Source organism: Chanos chanos, chromosome 6, assembly GCF_902362185.1.
Source record: "Chanos chanos chromosome 6, fChaCha1.1, whole genome shotgun sequence".
NCBI classification, from domain to species: domain Eukaryota; kingdom Metazoa; phylum Chordata; class Actinopteri; order Gonorynchiformes; family Chanidae; genus Chanos; species Chanos chanos.
In genome coordinates this window covers 11,099,835-11,119,243 of record NC_044500.1, presented here as the reverse complement: position 1 = coordinate 11,119,243, position 19,409 = coordinate 11,099,835, and the positions used below count along the sequence as shown (strand labels likewise).

General features: G+C 40.5%; 2 protein-coding genes across 3 annotated transcripts; both read right to left on the bottom strand.

The window, feature by feature from the left end:
* Positions 1-209: 209 nt before the first annotated feature.
* Positions 210-10,402, bottom strand: lpar6a (lysophosphatidic acid receptor 6a). Of its 2 annotated transcripts, XM_030777413.1 has the most exons (2): positions 10,373-10,402; positions 210-1,889 (listed from the first exon to the last, which is right to left on the bottom strand). In XM_030777413.1, the coding sequence occupies exons 1-2, from the start codon at positions 10,400-10,402 to the stop codon at positions 882-884; spliced, it is 1,038 nt and encodes a 345-aa protein (XP_030633273.1). In that variant the 3' UTR covers positions 210-881. The 2 variants fall into 2 exon arrangements, with proteins under 2 accessions (XP_030633273.1, XP_030633272.1); XM_030777412.1 differs by lacking the exon at positions 10,373-10,402 and having other exon boundaries at positions 210-2,293.
* A 1,266-nt stretch (positions 10,403-11,668) lies between these two features.
* On the bottom strand, positions 11,669-18,846 carry rcbtb2 (regulator of chromosome condensation (RCC1) and BTB (POZ) domain containing protein 2). Its single transcript, XM_030777407.1, has 12 exons — positions 18,728-18,846; positions 17,874-18,003; positions 17,020-17,170; positions 16,393-16,559; positions 16,095-16,253; positions 15,690-15,797; positions 15,374-15,516; positions 14,646-14,836; positions 13,953-14,079; positions 13,275-13,414; positions 12,917-13,047; positions 11,669-12,728 (listed from the first exon to the last, which is right to left on the bottom strand). Exons 2-12 carry the CDS (start codon positions 17,997-17,999, stop codon positions 12,588-12,590), a joined length of 1,584 nt encoding a protein of 527 aa, XP_030633267.1. The 5' UTR covers positions 18,000-18,003; positions 18,728-18,846; the 3' UTR covers positions 11,669-12,587.
* Positions 18,847-19,409: the final 563 nt, after the last annotated feature.

Sequence of the window (19,409 nt, the reverse complement as noted above, 5' to 3'; positions counted from 1 at the left end):
ACCTGTTGCAATGGCACTGAATCAACCTCCACGACCCAATTATTAACATGTTACATAATCTGATAAACAGTAAGTCACTCTGCCTCATGTTCCCCAGAATATGATAAAGTGTTAATCACAGTTTAAATATTGTTGAAAAACAGGTTATATTCCACCTCAAGGCGTTCTACAGAACCTTATGACGACAGAAACTACAAACCTCACCCAAATATATTTGTTGCTTTATTTTCAAGTGAGGATTTGAAACACAAACAGAATACATAGTGATAGAATGTTAATGTCAGTGCGTACTTAAAACTCCATGAAACATTAAGTGCCCACAAAACCACTGTCATGCTTGAAACACTCCAATACTTCAGGTACAGTCTTATCAAGTTGTTTATCACTGAGACGTTATCAGTGGATCTAGGAAAGCTTGATTTATTTGGTTTTATGGGACTTCAGTTAAATAGTGGTTATATTTTATTTACATTCACTTACCAGTTGAGTTACGTAAACATACATAAGTTTTGTACATGGGAAAAGTTGGTCACCAGTGTATATAACTGAATTTCAGTTCATTTTCTTTTCCTTTTTTTTTTTTAACAATTTTTTTGTTAGTGAAGACATATATATTACCTCATCATTGCAATTATTGAAATATCATTCCAAATGGACATCCAAACATAGGGGAAAAACATTATTCTTCCAGTATAGAGTCAAGCATAGCTTGGTAGGCGACAGAAATACTATTAACGGGGCATTGTTCATTTTTAGCCCCAAGTAATACTCAAATGGCCATGTATGCTCCATAGGCTTCAGTGCTTTTTCTAGTCTTTTTTTGACCCTGTATTTAACATCCATCTATCTGATGTCTATATACCAGATCTTTCTTTGTTCCCTCACACACTTGATTCATTGTGGAACATTTTTGTTTTGAGACTTCTCAAACTATAGTGAAGGTTGGAGCTGGTTTCTGATTGCAGAGCCTCTGAGAACTTGGTGTTGTATGCACGGTTCTGCTGTGACTTTCGCTTGATAGAGTTCTGTATGGTCTCCGAGGTGAAGTAGTAGACTATGGGGTCAAAGCAGCAGTTGGACACAGCGATGCAAAGGGCGATTGGGTAGATGGTCCTGACAACAGATTCCACATAGCAACCCTTGAGGATTTTCGTGCGTACGAGCGAATAGAAAACCAAGTTAACGTTGTAGGGGATAAAGCAGAAGCAAAAGATGCATAGATGTACAGCAATCATCCGCAGGATCTTGGTCTTATTTAGTTTTCCTCCACGACTGATGGCGTGTGGCCTCCTCAGAGTTTGTAACACCATGACAGAGCAGCACACATTGAGTAGTAACGGGATGAGGAAGCCTACAGTCTCGATGAAGATGACCACTTTGGAGAGATGGGTTTTCCATTGCTTCGAGGAGAAGTTCTCGAAGCAGAACTTGCCTGAGGAGTCGCGCGCTGTTGTCTCCAGGAGGAAACCCGTGGGCAGGCTTCCGGACAACACCAACACCCAGACGCCGGCGCACACGATCTTGGCGTTGCGCTTTGTCCTTAGCGTCCGCGAACGGAACGGGTGGACGATGGCCAGGAAGCGGTCCACGCTGATGCAGGTTAAGAAGAGGATGCTGCCGTACATGTTGGTGTAGAAGAGAGAGACTGACAGCTTACACAGCACACTGCCAAAGGGCCAGTTTTGACGGAGGAAATAAAAGACCCGTAGAGGCAGCGTGAAAACAAACAGCAGGTCAGAGAAGACCAGGTTTATCATGTAGGTGGTGGTCTCATTTCTCAGCTTAAGAGAGCAGAGGAAGATGTATATCGCGGCCACGTTGGTGATGAGCCCCACGACAAAGACAACGCTAAAAACAGAACTGTACAATGTGTACTTAAATTCATCATTCTTGGGACACACCTCATACTGCTGAGTATTGTTCGAATTCAGGGAAGCATTTTCCATCACCAAAGTGGCGTTGTGCATCTCTCGAAAAAATGGGAGCACAGCTTGGGGTAACGGTTATGTAAATGCTGTACAATGAAAGGATTTCCCCTGAACCCTGTTTCCAACATGAATGGTCAGTGCAGCACAAAGCAACAGCGGTAGACGAATCCCTTCAAAAGGGTGCAGTGTCAGTCCAAAGAGACTTCCCGTCAGGAACACAAAGGTTTCTTTCATATGGGCTTTTTTTTTTCAAAGCTGTGTATTATTGCACATGGTCAAACTGTTCCCCCATAGCATTCTTTAGCAAAGCCTCTGAATCTTGTAGAAGGGACGGGGGTGGTGGTGGTGGTGTTGGTGTTGGGGGGGGGGGGTCAGCTCATGGTGAAAGAGCTCCTCCCAAGAGACCGGGGGTTCCTTTTCTCCTCCCCGTTTTCTCTGCCCTGCCACCCCTCAGGACCCTAGCCCGTAAGGTTAGGAGATCTTTACTTACTCAGAAACACAGGCTCAGTTTTATTTCCCTCCTTTCCTTGCTTAGTCGGCAGGCGGGAGAGCAGTAAATCTTAAAAAAACGGTCAAGGTCAGGTAGAGTCGACTGAATTAAAATCCACTTTGAGAATATTTTTTTTTTTCCTTGAAAATTGAAAGTCTTTGAAGTCCTCCAAAAATATGTTCCAACAAAGTAGTCCCTCTTGTTTTTCCTTCAGTTCATGTGAAATCATCCAACAATTCCTCCTCAAGTATGTTAGGTGTAGAATTGGCGTGCCTTGGTTCTTGTGCGCTGAATACAAACACCTGTTGAGCACAGCACGCTTTGTCTGTTGCATGTATCTCACTTCCACTAAGCGTATGTCAGAGGGAGGGCTGTCTCTCTTTGGGGTTGGTTTCCTGCTCCTCCCCGTCTCCCTCCCATTCTCTATCTCTCCCTCTCTCTCTTTCTCTCTCTCTCTCACCCTTGCTCTCGCTCTCTAGCTCTGCCTGCGACAGCCTCGGGGGCACTGTAGCTCACCCATCAAAAGTAGACAGCAGTGTGGGGGAGTATTTAACTAACTGAAACACTATCACATATAATACTTTCAAATCCCACTGTGGTCCCTGCTACTCAAAGCCCTTTCCCTCTCTTTGTGTTTGCAGCAGCAACGGACACTGAAAAGCCAGACTGAAGGGCCATGTGTCCTCAGAAGTGTAAGAAGCTTTTTTCCATTCACACAGATGAAAATGAAGTAGTGTTTGAACTGCATTGAACCGTGTGGCTGTTTTCGGTTCTAATGTGGTTTGTGAGTTGGACAGACTTTAGTCGGGTGTGGGTTTTCTGAAAGAGCTTTTCAGACCATCAGAACAGAGCAGCAAGTAAGATGTCATGTGCTTTTTTTTCTGGCTGTATTTACCATTAGGGCAGAAAAAAAAAAAAAACCTCTTCCACTATTTGTTTCAAATGTATACGCCCAGAAAAACAATATTGTCCCAGAGATATCAGTAATCTTCTTTATGGCCCTAACATTATAAATGGATAGCGGTTGCATTAGCGTTGCCTCTGGTAAAATGAAAGCAAAGAAGTGCAACACATTTACAGGAAATAAGCCATTGGCATGCTGCAGCCTGCATCTGCACCTATGCACGTCTTGACACACGGTGTCACACAGACACACACATTCACACACACACACGCACGCACACGCACACACACACACACACACGCACGCACGCACACGCACGCACAAACACACACACGTGCGCACACACACGCACACACACACACACACACAGGCAAGAGGCGAACAAACACGGAGACTCACGTACCAACTACATACATGTAGCTGTAAAAAAAAAAAAAGAAAAAAAAAGGGGAACAGTAAGTACACGCATCAGCACAATATTCTGTCCATCTATGATCACAAAAACATTTCATCCACCGTTCTCTCACGCATCACACACGTTGGGTGCTTTAACCATCACGCATTCATTCGGAGTAGTCTCTGGTGCAGACACATTCTCAAAAAGGCAAATGAGTTCACCTGTATCTATGAAACAAAAGAAAACAAAAGTGCACTGCCTACCTGGCACAGAACTCAGCTTTGACAAGGTCAGGCCTGTAAGAGTGAGAGAGAGTGAGAGAGAGAGAGAGAGAGAGAGAGAGAGAGAGACGGGCGTGGCCTGTCATTATTAACCCCCTTTTGCTCTCTGTGTGAAACACTTGAAGGAAAAGCCTGGACTTACCGGAACTTTGTTTTACAGCAGTTATTACGGTGGATTGATCATGTCAATCCCAAGAGACAGGGATTTTTTTTTTTTTTTTTGAACTTCAAAGAGCTTTTCGATGACCTCATCAGATGTTCTGCTAGAAACTCTTTTCATGATATCAGTCAATCAAAAGAGAGAAATTTAAGGAGTATGGTTTCTGAATACTTGTGTACTAAAAACTAAAATGATTTTCCTTTTACTCTCCAATAAAACCATTCACCATTACATTAAACAGACATTCAACATATATGTACCGCTATATATAACAAAAACATACCGTTATCCAGCTGCTCTATCTGGTCTTATTTCAGTGTTAGATTTTTGTGTTGGTATTTTAATTACATTCTTCTTTGTGTGTGACTCTTAACTACAGGGCAAGACTTGTGGTTTTAGCATAATTATAAGTCATGATCAATGCTAGAAGCCAGACTGAACTTTGTGGATCATTTGAAATAGGAGAGTTCAGTGTTACATATTACCCTAACGTCACATCTGACAAAATGTAGCATGAACCTATGTATCTAATATCATAATATTAACAATCTGTAATATTATATATTTTGATAAACTAATTCTGTTCTGTATTATAGAGCCTCGCTGACAATGAGAACATGATAATTGCGTTATTGTCATTTGTTTTTCTTTCTTCCTTTGTTTGTTGAAACTTTTTTCTCTGAAACAAAAACCTTAAATCCAGGAGAACTTTTTCTTCTTCTTTTTTTTTTCAGGAAAACAAAGCTGTTTTTCACATTGTACTCCGCACGCAAATCCCTCAGCAAAACTGTTGTCAAACACATAAAAACAAGCTCATCACCAGGAATGGAGACTTCTCAAATAAGACACATATGGTTCAATTCCCAGGACGGTTCATTTTCGCCACAATGCCAGGAAACTGTCGTAGCAGCAAGGCCACGACACACTCAGACTGAACAGAAAAGATACTCAGTTAGCAGTGGCACGGTGAACAGAGACATCACCCCATGTCTCTGCTCCCTTTTCCCAGTTCTTGCGTTATTTATTTACTGATAGTCTGATACAACTGTACATATTCTCCGTAATATTTATCCGACAGTTTTCTTAATTTGCTTTTCGAAGTGGTGTTAGACATTATTCAAATGGATGTAATCTGTACCCCGCACTGCTAATATATACAGAGACAAGATGACAAAACAAGCCACCCAAATAATCATTTTAAGTTAAATACAGAGGAGCAGAGAGAAGAATACAAAGTGCCACAGGGAGCTACTCTTCCCTGTACTATTCTAAAGTTTACTATTTAACGTAGCTTCTGCTGCAGCGACAAAGAATTGCTGTTATTTCACACCAAGCGATGCAGCATCTCCTCAACCCTTTAACGCACAGTGGTGGAATATCGTTCCAGACAGAAAAAAAAAAAACCACTGCATATTTTCTGCCCCGTTCTGGAACCAAATGTTCTAAGCAAGATCGAGATTAGTGGGGTTTGGGATCTGTTTACGCTCCTCTCCTTGTCAAAGCGTCCAAGGCCAGTTGGCTGGCTGTGAAATGGTCGGTAAATAATCGAAATTTCATACGAAAAGGCGCGGCATTTTGTTTTCCTTCTGAACATATCCTTCTTTTCAAGACAGCTGCGCCATGGGGAAAAAAAAAAATCCTAAATTCCTCTTACTTTTTCCTTGTATGTAAAAGATAAACAGTGATGTGTTCAACCTGCCCTCAACACAGCTGTAGGAGGAAAGGAGAACTGGCAGCTGGTGGAACGGAAGCTCTTGTTCCCCGACAACGGTTTAGATTTTTTTTTTTTTTTTCATGTCATGACTTGACACTAAATTCCAGTTCCATAACTGCTTTTCTTATATCCGTTTATAAATTATACGCAATAAATATCACTTATCTGAAAGTGCATTAATATCTGGCATAAATGACTGAGGAGTTTTTCCAACAGACGACGACCAGCTGGTCGGGAGTGTGCGTTTTGAGATACTTAACGATGCAAGAAACGGCCTTAAAGCATTGAGTCAAAATCCCCTGCTCATTCTTTGTTTCTCGCTATAGGACACCACCTCTCAGTGAATGTGGGACGCATTTACCAGTGACTGACTTTAATTTTCATAGCCATTGTTTTGCCTAATACCATATTTACAAGTCAGATGAGCACATTCTGCCCTTGATTTGTACTAGTGTTGCAAAATTTGTGATATTATGTGCTACACATTAACCACACGCAAATTAGCTAGATTTCTCATAATCTGAGCAGTATGTATGAAACTCTGCTGTGTTGTATATCATACAAATGAGATATCAAACTGATTACCAGCTTCAAATTTGGTTGTGAGTGCTTTCGGTTTTTCGGGACCTGTGGAAAAACGTACCACCCTTTCCTAATTGATCTCTTGTAGTTAGAGTCCATTTGTCTGAACTTTGCTTTTAGGAGTTAGTGTTCATATGTATAGCGGTCAGGGCCATTCTACACTGGCAGCAGCACTGTCTGTCTCATCATCTCTAAATGGAAGCAAAGTGCTGTTTGGAACTGATAAAGTAAATCACTTTGTCAGAGTACTGCATGTAATGAGGAACTGATAAGGGGTTCATAAACACTCACGATGTTTTTATTACAATTAGATAGAAAACAGAGGCGACCCCAGAAGCACAAAGTCCAGCTAAACTGATTTTAAAAATGTCTTAATTCCACTGCCCTACTCTGTCTAGGGTTAACTCCCTAACACAAATCTGCCAATAAACTTTGTCGACCTACACCCATCTACCTATAATGGTGTAAAAAAATAACAATAATAATAAATACAATTTTAAAAAAAAGAAAAAAAAAAGGCCCTTGCCAGCTTGTTTGTTATGACAGCACTTTTACATCATGGTGGTACTACTGGTTAAACAGGTGTCTGATGGAATACAACCCTCAGAGCCCTTAGGCAAACACAAATGATTCATCAGAACTCTGTGCTGAGGGCAGTTCATCACAGACATGGCATCATTCACCCCGTTTAATGAAATGTCCCTGTGTTCTTGTCCCTTTGTCACAAAACTCTAGCCATAAACACATGATAAGATCAGCAAGAGGGTGTATTGCCTCGGAACTTTTTCTTTTCTTTTCTTTCTTTTCAGCGCGTAAATCATATTTTGCACCGCCTCTTATAGTCCTCTTATAGTCCTTTTATAGTAGGTGCCAAACACACCTGCTATAAAAGGACACGAGAGATAGAAGAAAAGGGCTTTCAGACACAAGCAAGACCAGCGTGTTACCTCTGAATCAGAAATATGTGCAAAGGTCTTCCCCTGATCACAGATGACAAACTTTTCATCATTTAATGTTTTCCTTAGTTCTGTTCAGATTTAACATAAGAAAACAGAAGAAAAAAAAACCCCACAAAGAATAAACACCTGTTCCAGGGCAAAGCGCGTGACTGTTTTGCGTTGAAAGTCAGTTTCGCTCTTTTCTTTCTTTTCTGAGATTGGATTAACAGTCCCTGGGTCCCCCTTTCTAAGAAAGAAACCTCCTGGTCCCTGTGTCAACCTACATATGACAAATAAACTCTTAAACTATATACACTAACTACAGTCTGAGCATGGGGCTATCCCAGACTGTTCCAGTGTGAGAGCCTCCACGGTATGGTTTAGAAAGTGGGGGAAGAAAGTAAGATACGTCTGAGAGAGTGATCTGATAAAATGCATGCGTAATGTAATCTCTGAAGAGATCTTCACAACTTTAACATTCTGCTGGCTATACATGCAAGACTTGCCTTACTCATGGAGAGCTGCTGCCAGAGTTATCAAGGGAACTAGAATGATCAAGTTCACAACAGAAACCTTTACTTTATGAGCAAGTCTATTCTGCAGATCCACACAAAAACTTTGTGGCTTTAACCTACAGCAAAAAAAAAAAAAAAAAGGGAGATATTCCAATCAGACAGTAAGCCAATACAAATCGCCATTTCAATGATCGCAATGCGGAATGAATTTGTGATCAGGATGAGGAAAAAGAACGGAAAAAGTACGTCGCTTTGTACTTCAACCAACACTAAACCACACTCTGTTCCATGTTGATGCACCCACCTATTTGGCCACATTAAAGAAAAACAAATAGCATTACACGCAGAGATGATCTTTAAAAATGTCAAGGCACCAAATGATAAACAGGGCAGAGGTGAGCTTGATAGTATATGAGGAGTTTGTATAGGGTTTCATCAAAGTTGAAGAAAAGAATACCACAACCACAAAAAACATCATTTACTTTTAGAGTGCTGCCACCACAGTGCTCCTAAACAAACATTCTTAATGCAGATTAGAGGGGAAAGCCTTCTTTTGTTTATTTGTTTGAACTTACAGCTGTGATGTGCTGCATACTATTATCACTTGGGTGTGTTTTTACAGCTTGAAAAGCAGTATGTCGTCATAGGATAAAATATGTAAGCCAAAAGTCAAACTTACCGACCGCCTGTAGACGCTGTCACGCAGAACAGGTGGAGAATATAAAGGCTAGTTACAGACAGTTGCGGGGGGGAAACATTGTGTAGTAAACGCTAAAATACTGGGGTGCAACAAAGACAAAATGTGATGTATATCTTTATGAGCTCTCAACCATCCATTAGCTTAAAGTTGGTTGTCAAATGAAATCATCTTTTAATTTTGCTATATCTTACACCCACACTTCTTCTGTTACATTTACCGTATTTTTGGTCATATTTAGAACCTGTCAAAACGTACCTAACCGAAATAGCGGTTGCTAAGGTCTAAATGTGAATATACATACTGTGGTTTGTGACGTTCGTGTATATGAGGCCCAGTTTTTTGTACCACAAACATTTGGTTTATAGATGGGAAGTTTCGCTGCTGCATCTTACCCCATGAAAAGTATAGGCTGTGTCCAAAATGGCATACTACATACTACTCGCATACTAATAATGACGTAAAAGTAGTAAGTAGTATGCAGTACGTGAAAAATAAAAATTTTGCAGTACACGACAGTTACCCGGATGATGTACTACATTGGCGAAAATTTCTAGTATACATCCCGAGCTCACTTCGCCGACTACTGCATCCCATGAAGCAACGCGGTGATTTCCAACTGTCAAAAAAATTTAAAAACATGGCGGACAGCGACAGAACCAGCTTCAACTTCAACTGCAGCTGCAGTTCCGAATATAAATGTATCAGTTGCATATTTTGGTGTAGTAAATCTTCATACGCTTTCTTATACGCCTACTTTTGATACATATTTGTGGTTGTCGTGTGTTGTTCGATTTTAACAGAACAGATAGCCCAACCGATAGCAAACGTGTAGTACACTACACGAAAGTTGTCATAATTGCGTACCATACTGTATACTAGTGTGTGGAGTAGTGCGCAGTATGCAGTGTATACTAGGCTAGTATGTAGTACGGTAGTAGGCCATTTCGGACACAGCCATAGATTCGCCTTATTTTTCTTCTAGTAAATAATTAAGAGCTGAGCAACCAATAATAAAATATTGCTTTCTTCCACTGAGTCGCAAGTTGCGTTTACCCTCAATGAAAATATTTTTGCACTGCTTAATTTTATTTTACATCTTTAAGTATTTAGCAATTCCTTGGTACTCATCAACACTTTCACTTTTCCTTTGCAGAGAACTCGGTTTGATTAAACAGGCTGAAAAGACGGTCGTATTTTATGAATACAGTATTTACATACGCATGCTGCCATCTACAGGCATTATGTGCAATGGCACCTTGAACCCCCTCAATATTTCACGACATGTATGCCTGTTGTGCGCTTAAAAGTGTGTACTCATGTTGTTTTTCTCTTTTTTATTTTTAAAGGAAAGGAAAGTCAACGAAAGGAAGGGGCAGGGGTAGAGACGGTTTATATTCGGTCAGTTAGCGAAGATAAAGTTATCTCACATAGAACACAAGTAGTTAATAATATAGTTTTTATTCAACAAAAACATCAATGTGCTGGCCCAAATTTTAATAACTTTCACTGTTCAGTTACAAAAAAAAAATCTTGTACAAAGGTACTAGTGTTCTGTTCCACTTCTCTTTAAGCAACAGTAAAATATAGCAATGACTGAACAAAGGATTCTTGTTCTTCTCTTAAAATGACCCAACCAAAGATTATGGAACCCTTAAAATGCTCTTCTATTGGTCTGTGGTAGGTTACAGTAAGATCCTTTTCAGTTTTTCAAACGAAGACAAAGACTGTAACAGGTATTTCAGAGAATTTGACCCATTGTACACATAATAACAGTGACTGACTTTGAGTGTCATGTAGTGGTCACAATCCTACTATTTTTTTCTATTTTATGTTCTTTGCTCCTCATACATACTGAGATCATTACACACACAGTAGCTAAATGGAATGGATCAAAGCAGAATGGAATAGTGCTCATAAATATTTAGTCCATTTCTGATCCACTTCTAATGACTTAACCTCTCAGAATAAAAATGAAACCAAGAATGCCCTGAAGAGCAATTCACTAAATATTTTTGAGATGTTTTAACACTGACATGTCCATTATTGTATTAATGTTTTACGGTGTGTTATTAGCTGCTAATGAAGAAATGTGTTTTCTATTCATCTTTAACCCTTTTAAAATGCATCTCTAAGAATCAGATCTAGCCCCCCCCCCTCCCTAATCAAACACAGACAACATTCAGGACATAGTTAACTGTCAGTACAAGCAATGGGCTGTTATCTTCCTGATACACACCCCCTCAGGAACATAAACAGGTTTTGTCTTCGTCTAGAGGGTTACGTAACCAGTCCCAAAAGATAGCAGTCCCTCTTGGTTTAAAAAAAAAAAACACAAACCTTTTAGCACTGGGTCATCTCTACAAGCCTAGATGTTAAATGAACATCAAAACAAGGCAAACTATGAAAGCACCATTCTATGTTTCTTGCATCAGAATTAAAAAAAAAAAAAAAAAAAAATCTGTCGACCCATTTCCCTTAAATAGCCTAATTGTCCTAACCGACAAAACGGTTTTCCCCAGCAAACCAAACAAGGAAGTTTCCTCTAACTGAGACTAAGTCTGGCTCCCAGCCTGAGTTCACCTTATTTGTTATGTCTCTGACATGGCATTCTGTAAAACTGGTTTTTAATTGTCTGTGTATGATTAGAATGAGTTATAGAAATCAACCACAACCGATCTATATCGACACAAAAGTATGCATGTTAAATAACCACCTTGTTCACAAAGCACTGTCTACAAATAAAAAAAAAAGGAGCTAGTTAAAACATTAAATATGCTGAAATGGGTATTTCCACATTGGGGATTAGTTGAGAATTGACATGCTGTTACCATTGACATGATGTTACCCATCTGTCTTAAACAGATAAGCCTTTTAATAATGAAGTATGCTGTGTACAGGAAAAAAAAAAATAAACCATGCTCTAAGCTGCACGTTCAGTTAATGATTTACAGATGGATGGGAAGTGGGCTCTTTATAACTCTCCTGTGTCAATACAGTCTGTCTGCTTTTTTCTCAATGTCAAGTCTACTGTGAGGAAGGATGGCCAAAAAAAACACCACTTTGATGGCAGTGCATATAAAAATCTAGATAGCAAAAATATTAAAATAACATAGCAAAAACACGAGACCAAATATTGACCTTTCTGATAGATATAAAAAGACAGGTGAGCATGGCAAAAGCATACAGACATCTCTGGGATGCAAAAAAGGTTTTATGCTAAAATAAACAAATATGTATAAACCATCCCTAAATTAAACGGAACCTTAAGCTCGTAAAAAATACTCCTTTATTTTGTCAAGACAATCTAGTCTAGTCGGTCAACGGTCTACATGGTTAGTTTTGATGATAAAAGCATACCACAATACTCCAATAAGACATGAGCAACTTCATAACAGAACGATAACCTCTTATTAATTCAGTTTTGATCGTCTTAAGTAAAAAAACACAAAAATAAAGTCTACTTACACCAGTTGGTGATGAGTGTAAAACCAACATGGTGTTAAGTCAACCGACATGCACCTGCAAAGTGCTCGATGTTTTTCACTGTGGCCACGGGACCATTCGACCGAATCTAAAAGCTATCAAAAGCAATCATGACAACTTTCATGTATCTTTACATGCACTGAGCACAGCTCCACTTCACCTTATGTCTTTCTTTCACCTGTCTGTCAGTGGACATCACCCTTCACATACAGTCCAAACGTGTAACTCAACATTACTAGAACTCACCTCATGTCCCTTTTGATGTAGATGTAGTCTCCCTATGTAGGCTTTCTGCCTTTATTCTTAGTGTGTTTGGTGATGTTTAAGGTGTACTTTTGAACACCAGGACATGTGACATGCCCAGCGTCCCTTCATGTTCTCGTGTGTAAACAAGAGGCATTTCGATCAACCCTTTCCAGTCAGGAAAGACAGAGTGCAGAGTCTGTTTCCCTAACTTTGACGGTTCAGAAACCCTCTCGCGGTCTTTTTCCACTGTCAGTTTTTGAAGGCCCCACAGCGGCTAGCTTTGCTGATAAAGTTCTTTAGCAGGTCGTGGTCCATGTCGGCGAAGGCCTGGGTTTGAGTGACAGCCGTCAGGTGATTGACGCAGAACTTAAAGCAGAACTCCTCAAGGTCCTGCAAATGAAGAGGCCAGCCTGGTCAAAGCTGGAGATCGTAACAAGAAGGAGGACCACACTGAAATTCTCACTGGTATGGACATGTCTAGATGTAGTTTTGTGTGTGTGTGTGTTTTTTGTGTATTTGTAGATATGTGTGTGTGTGTGTGTGTGTGTGTGTGTGTGTGTGTGAGTGTGTATGCTTACCCTAGCCTCATACTTGACAGCGGCAGATAGAAGTGTAATAGCGTTTTCTTCGGAAATGCCCCTTTTAATGGTCTCCTGACAAAGCCTCTTCAGTCTAGACTCCCGATAAAATGTAGCAAGATCCAGCAGCCCTTTACAACAGAAAACAAGTCACATTTCAGTTTGAGACCAGGAGAAACGTCGTTATTATTTAAAAATAGACTATTTGTTGACAGCTTTTTCAGATACGGGAGGCGTATTTTAAGAGTCGAAGACAATGAACAGGAAACCCTGAAAAGCGAATTCATGTCATTCTTGCTCCACATCACATGAAAGGCCTCATTAGAGAACAAATATGCTATGTATCACGAGACTTCACCTATAGCATCCTCAGGAGGAAGATTAATGGTGTCTGTGTACAGGTATTCAAGAAAAGCTCGATACACCAAGTAGGAGAACTGATGGATCTCAATGGCATCTTCATCAGTCTCGTTCAGGAGGGCACGGAAATGCTCACACCTGCCAAAAGAAGCAGAGTTTCCATTATATTAGTCTCCTCACACAGCGAGATTTTAAGTTAACTTTCAAAATCATTATTGTCCAAAATGAAAAAATGATCTAGAACATTCCTACAGTAGTGGATTTATGTCTGTGTTGATATATGTTATCTGGTAAAGGTCTTTTTTTTTTTTTTTTGGCTCTCTGAAATATTCCTCTTGTATTACTTGTTTTATTCCTATTTGTGAATTGCTGATATTATACTAGAAAGAATTTCAAGAAGCAAAATATGAAGTGTCATTGGAAGAGCTCCAGAACCTTCTGAGATGTACTTTAAGTTTTTCAACGGGGGAAAAAAATTAACAACCCCCGCTATGCATTTCCTTTTGTGGTACACAGGAAACTTTGATGACATCAAGTGTCTCGGAACAGGGAGGGGGGAGGTTTGGGGGTGTAAAATCAGGAATACAAGATACATTTTTAACTCGCACAACTCTTAACAGTTTCCGGTGAACTCTCTTCCTATTTCAAACCAGTGAATGGGAAGCTTTTGTGATACCTGATTTTCAGCAGGGCTTTGTGAACGTGGATGCACTTTCCGTCAACCAGGAACTTGAGATCTGAGATTTCAGGGCTGTCAAATTCTTTCTTTAAAGATTGAGCCACGGTCAGATAGTCATCGCCATCTGTTAACAGAAAAAACCAACAACAATCTTAAACACAGAGCTCTATTTTTATACCGAAACCTACAGACCTCAAAGGATTTCATGCGACGATGCCGCATACCAAGCCAGAGGAGGGAAGGCGGAGAGAACAGGGCGAGAGGTTATTCTAACTAAGTTCAAAGAGATGCAAGACTAGCCTTATTTTATTAAGATGAATGTATGGCCTCTGTATATTTAAAAAGCTTGAATGCAATCAAAGACTGGTATATTTAAAAAAAAAAAAACTGCTACCCAATCATCTGTGTATCACATTTACAAAATCATAACATTTATGCACCGAGAACTTTTCCTACTCAGGCAGGTTGGGCCTGATTTTTTTTTTTTTATTTAAATTTTTCAATGGTCATAGACTGTTGAAGAAAAGACAACTATTGTTGCAGCACAATCAAATTGATTAAAATGTTGAAAGTGGTTAGAACTGCCCCCCCACCCCCTTTTTTTTAATCTGTCATTTTAAAAGGATTTTCTGATGATATTTAAGAAGAAAGAAAGAAAGAAAACAATGTGAATAGTCTTTGTTCTCTTACCGACAGTGAGAAGGCGCCACGTGACAGCAGGAGTGGCAAAACAGGCGAAGACATCGTCAGTGCTGGCGAAGTGTGTGAGATGTGGACAGGCCACGACCTGTCCCCGACACTGACCCCACATCAGTACCTGACCGCTCTGCGTCTTAGCAGCGGACGTGTGACTGGTGTGACATGCTGCCACTTCCACCATCCTAACAAAATGTCACAAGAGTTCAAATGTGTGTCTTACTCTGTGTGTCTGACACCGGCAAATTCTAGTCTGACACCTTTCTTACACAAATGTCCACTCCTGTATTTTTCCCCTAAAGCTCAAACTTTACTTTGACAGTCAAATGCTTAAGTAGACCCTTCTTAGTTTACAGTTTTTAAGTTTCAAATACTTGCACATAGAGCGAGACAGTTTACGTTGGATGCAATGTGTGTTTTGAGGGGTATCAGGTTTTGGAAAAGTTTGTTTTTTTAAAAAACCCTTATTCCAAGGCCATTTACACAGTAGATAAACAAGGTAAAAATGTAAACAAACACTTCGACAATGATGTAACTGGAGTTCCAACACAACCTTTGCAACGTGTCTCGACCCCAGCTGTAACGTGCTTGCCTTAGACTGACTCGGACTGCTGTCATATGGCCCAGCTGGGCTTTTTACTGCAGATACCGCAAAGTAAAGATTGGTTTCTAGACCTCTGTTCGTTTTGCGAAGCTCTCTGGGATAACGGGCCGGGCCTCACCTCTCTTTGTCCATATTGATGAGTGTGGGCACTGCTTGGTTGCACTTGTTGCCTGTGCCCAGCTGCCCGTAAGAGTTGGCTCCCCAGGCGTAAACAAACCCCTCATCTGTAAGAGCCAATGTGTGTGCATAGCCACAAGCCACCTAGAGCAGAGGAAGCGGTCAAACTCGATAAGATGATACGCCCCCCCGAATGACAAACCATATCCGCTGAAAAGGTCCGAGCCTCAGAGGCACAAAACCTGGAATACTCTCACAAATCAATATTTATTCGTACATTTCTACTGTTAATATGGAGCATTAAGCTGAGCGCTCACCTGGACAATGTTGATTCCCTGAAGTGCGGCTATCCGACAGGGTGTTTGCTGGTTCCCATTGTTGCCCAGACCAAGCTGTCCATTGCAATTGTAGCCCCAACCATAAATCTATCAACACAGAGAAGTCAGAAGAAAACATAGCCTCTAACATTTGTATTTTGAAAACCTTTTTTTCAAACAAAACATAGGACTGGATGCTCTGCAAGTGCGTTTATGTCTGATTAACACAACAGATGACAGATGTGGTTAGCTAACAGGAGAGCTGCTGTAGCACACAAACACTCCAACCTCCCACACGAAATCTGTCTTACAAATACATCAGTGCTTACAAGATTTAACTGATACAGACCATACACAAAACTTGGTATGCTAATATAATTCAGCATTGACTGGAAACAGCTTTACCTCTCCATTGTCCAGCACAGCCATAGAACACAACTGGCCACAGGCAATGTTTATCACCACCTTGTTTTGCAAACAACTGCTGACACGTCTAGGGGTGGGCTGGTTGGCAGTGGAACCGGACCCCACTTGGCCAGAGTTGTTGTAGCCCCAGGCATAGACCTGAAACCAGCACACCAGGCAAAGATAAGCTTTCTCATCCACTTGTCTAATACTAACGGCCACATAGGAGGATCATGGCCTGTGGGACAACCCAAAACTGGTTCCTCCATTAAGATTAAGGCACTGAATGAAATTATACCTCTCCATCGGTGGTGAGAGCGATCGTATGGTGAGAGCCACAGGCAACCTCCGTCACCCTCTTGTTAATGAGGTTGGTGGAGACTAGGGCAGGGGTTAGGCCATGGTTAGTGGTGCCATTTCCTAGCTGACTGTACCCATTGTGACCCCAGGCGTACACTTCTCCATCTACAGCAGTTATACACAAAGATTATGGCTGAGACATTGTGTCTACTGTGAATTATTTTTGGATTTACTCTCCTGAAAAGAGCTTGCTACCAAGTACATGTGAACAGGCAGATCTTTTATGATGTGTCACCTTCAATGACAATCTGCAAAAATGCAAAAAAAATATGCAAATATGCAAAAACACGATTATGGGACGAGGAACGTGTATGGAGTGAGTGCTTGTTTTGGCACGAAAGACAAAGCTTTCAAGACTCTTATAATCAGTGCTGTTTGCACATTAGAAAAAAATACATTTATAAAACCAAATGAAAAAAAAAAAAAACTTGCTCCTGGCAAACCTCACTCACAGAGAGCAGATATGAAACACAGGAACACTAGCAACATGGTGTTATGTGCCACACTAACTTGTTTGTTGTTTTTTTGTATTAAAAGTCTTAGAACATTCTAGAACCTCTCTAACCTGCTGTGGCAATGACTACATGTGGCCCCGTGCCATAGCTAAGGGACACAATCTTCTTCCCACACAGGATGTCAATCCTCCTGGGTTCGATGGTGCTCTGCAAGTCCCCAAGTCCCAAACAGCCGCTACAGTTGGTTCCCAGGGCAAATACCTGTGATTGTGCGTACATCCAAATTAAAATTTCAAAACATTCAAGTTTGCACAAGTTTCTGTTCACGACATGGACAACACGCCAGTGTGCCAGCCTCACAGAAACAAATTAACTTCCAACATCAAAAACAACCAAACCAAAAGGAAAACCGGCACATAAATAAAAACTGACAATGGAATTCGGCCAATTTGAGGTTAGCAGTTCACCTTAACTGAGACTACCAAAGCCATTTTTGTAAACTGCTTGACTACGAAAGTGTACCGTACAGCAAATTATGTTTTAATATTTTTCATGGGGTTCATCCCTCTTTATTACAGTATTACAGTAAAATGGCTAAACATTCAAAGCATAAAAAGTACAAAAATAACAACAAACAGCTAAAACAGCTGAAGTCTCGACTACAGATACGCTGAAGCTCTCCTAAGGATAGTATTATAGACCTATATATAGCCTGTCTCTATCTGCTTAGCACTATCCCTGCGGCGCTGTCATTCACTGTGCGAGTGAAAAATCTAGCAGCTTTTATCCACACACTCATCCCTCCATTCAGTAGAACATCTAACTGCTAACCGTCCATTATACGTTTGAAAAGGTTATAAACATGAATATGCTCGGTGGAGCGTTACAGTCTGCTTTGGGGTTTTTGTTGTTGTTGTTTATATCAGAAGCGTTTCAGGATGCATTGGTACATTGTTTACCTCACCTCATCATTAACGGTAACGTAGAGAGCTTCGTTTGCAGCACTGCCAAAGACGCAAGCCTGACGGATGAGCCGTATTTCCTCGGGGGGAAGAAGTGCAAACACTGGCCACTTTCCAACGTCCAACATGCTACTACTCTCATAAAGCGAAAAAATAATAAATTATATGGGGTTTATTGACGATCTTATCGGTGCAATGATGTCAAATTAGTAATGTCTCATTTCACTGTTATTTAAGAACGTCCAATATTTCAGCGCTATCAGAAAAGAGTGGCGGCGGTTATGAGTGTAAACAAGCAGCCTTGTTTACAATGCAGATAAACCTGCCATATGTACAAACAAACTTAATGACTATCCAGCCCAGTAAGCTAATTACAGGTTAGTTAGAACTGGTGCCTTCTTCTCTAGCCATCGATAGATTCTAGTGCATTAATATATTCTCTATGGCGAACTCTGCGATGACAAAATTGTCAACCTATATAGCCAGGCATCTTGCTTGCCTTGACTAACTATCGCAATGCATACAGTCGCGATGGTCAAGAGAGCTGTAAGCAAAGCATGGAAACTGACATATTATCCAACTAAACGCTAACCAACATTAGCTCGCGACTGAAACTCTCATATTGATGGTGGCGTTAATATTAGCAACTTAGCTTTACCGGGAAGCAAGGGAAAATACAGCTCGATCTATAGTAATCAGAGGGTACACTATATAAACAATTCTAAATATTTACGTTCTACAGAAGACGATTGCTACAACGGAAAAACACAAAACATCTGTTAGGGTTTGTAAGGCAATAAGCAACAAGACTGAACAAATTGAGAAAAGCAGAGATGACGCGATTTCGTATTTACACCTTTGCCCTTTGCCACTAGTAGCTATTCAAACGCCACTGAATTCACCGGTGATCCTGGAGTTCCTTGTATTTTCATACATTCTTGACAAACCGAGTGAAAGAGGCAAATCCGACATGGAATCACTGGACCACATCAACATTTGACTATGAAATACTTTAGAGGATGTTTACTGTACGGGTCCGCCAACACAGCATCCGCTCAGCGGGGACTGTAGCCCCAGACTGAAGTAGTGATTACCGAGTTTATAGATCCAGTCGGTTGTGGGATATCATTACTTAATTTATCTTACTTGATTGTTATCTGTTAGCATGTTCTCCTCTTATGTTTAAGGTATAACAGATGTCTTCTAGGTGTACTCACAGATTAGTTTAACGTAAATTTATACCTGGACTTTTGTCTACCTTTGACAACCATTGAATTGTATGTGTTAATGGTAGCGGCTGGGAGGGCTCGTTATTAGTAGGGTAAGTTTCACTGCAGTGGATGGTAGACCTAGACCAGGATTTGCGAAGCTTTGCCACAATTGCTTCGCTTTATCGAAACGCCCATTCACAGTGTCTCTTGATGATATCTGCACCACTATATAAACCATCAAATCAGGCGTTCTATCTAAGGAAATCAAACTGCTTAAAATCCTGTATCTTATTCAGGGGTCTGAGCATGAATAAATTTCTCAGCTTA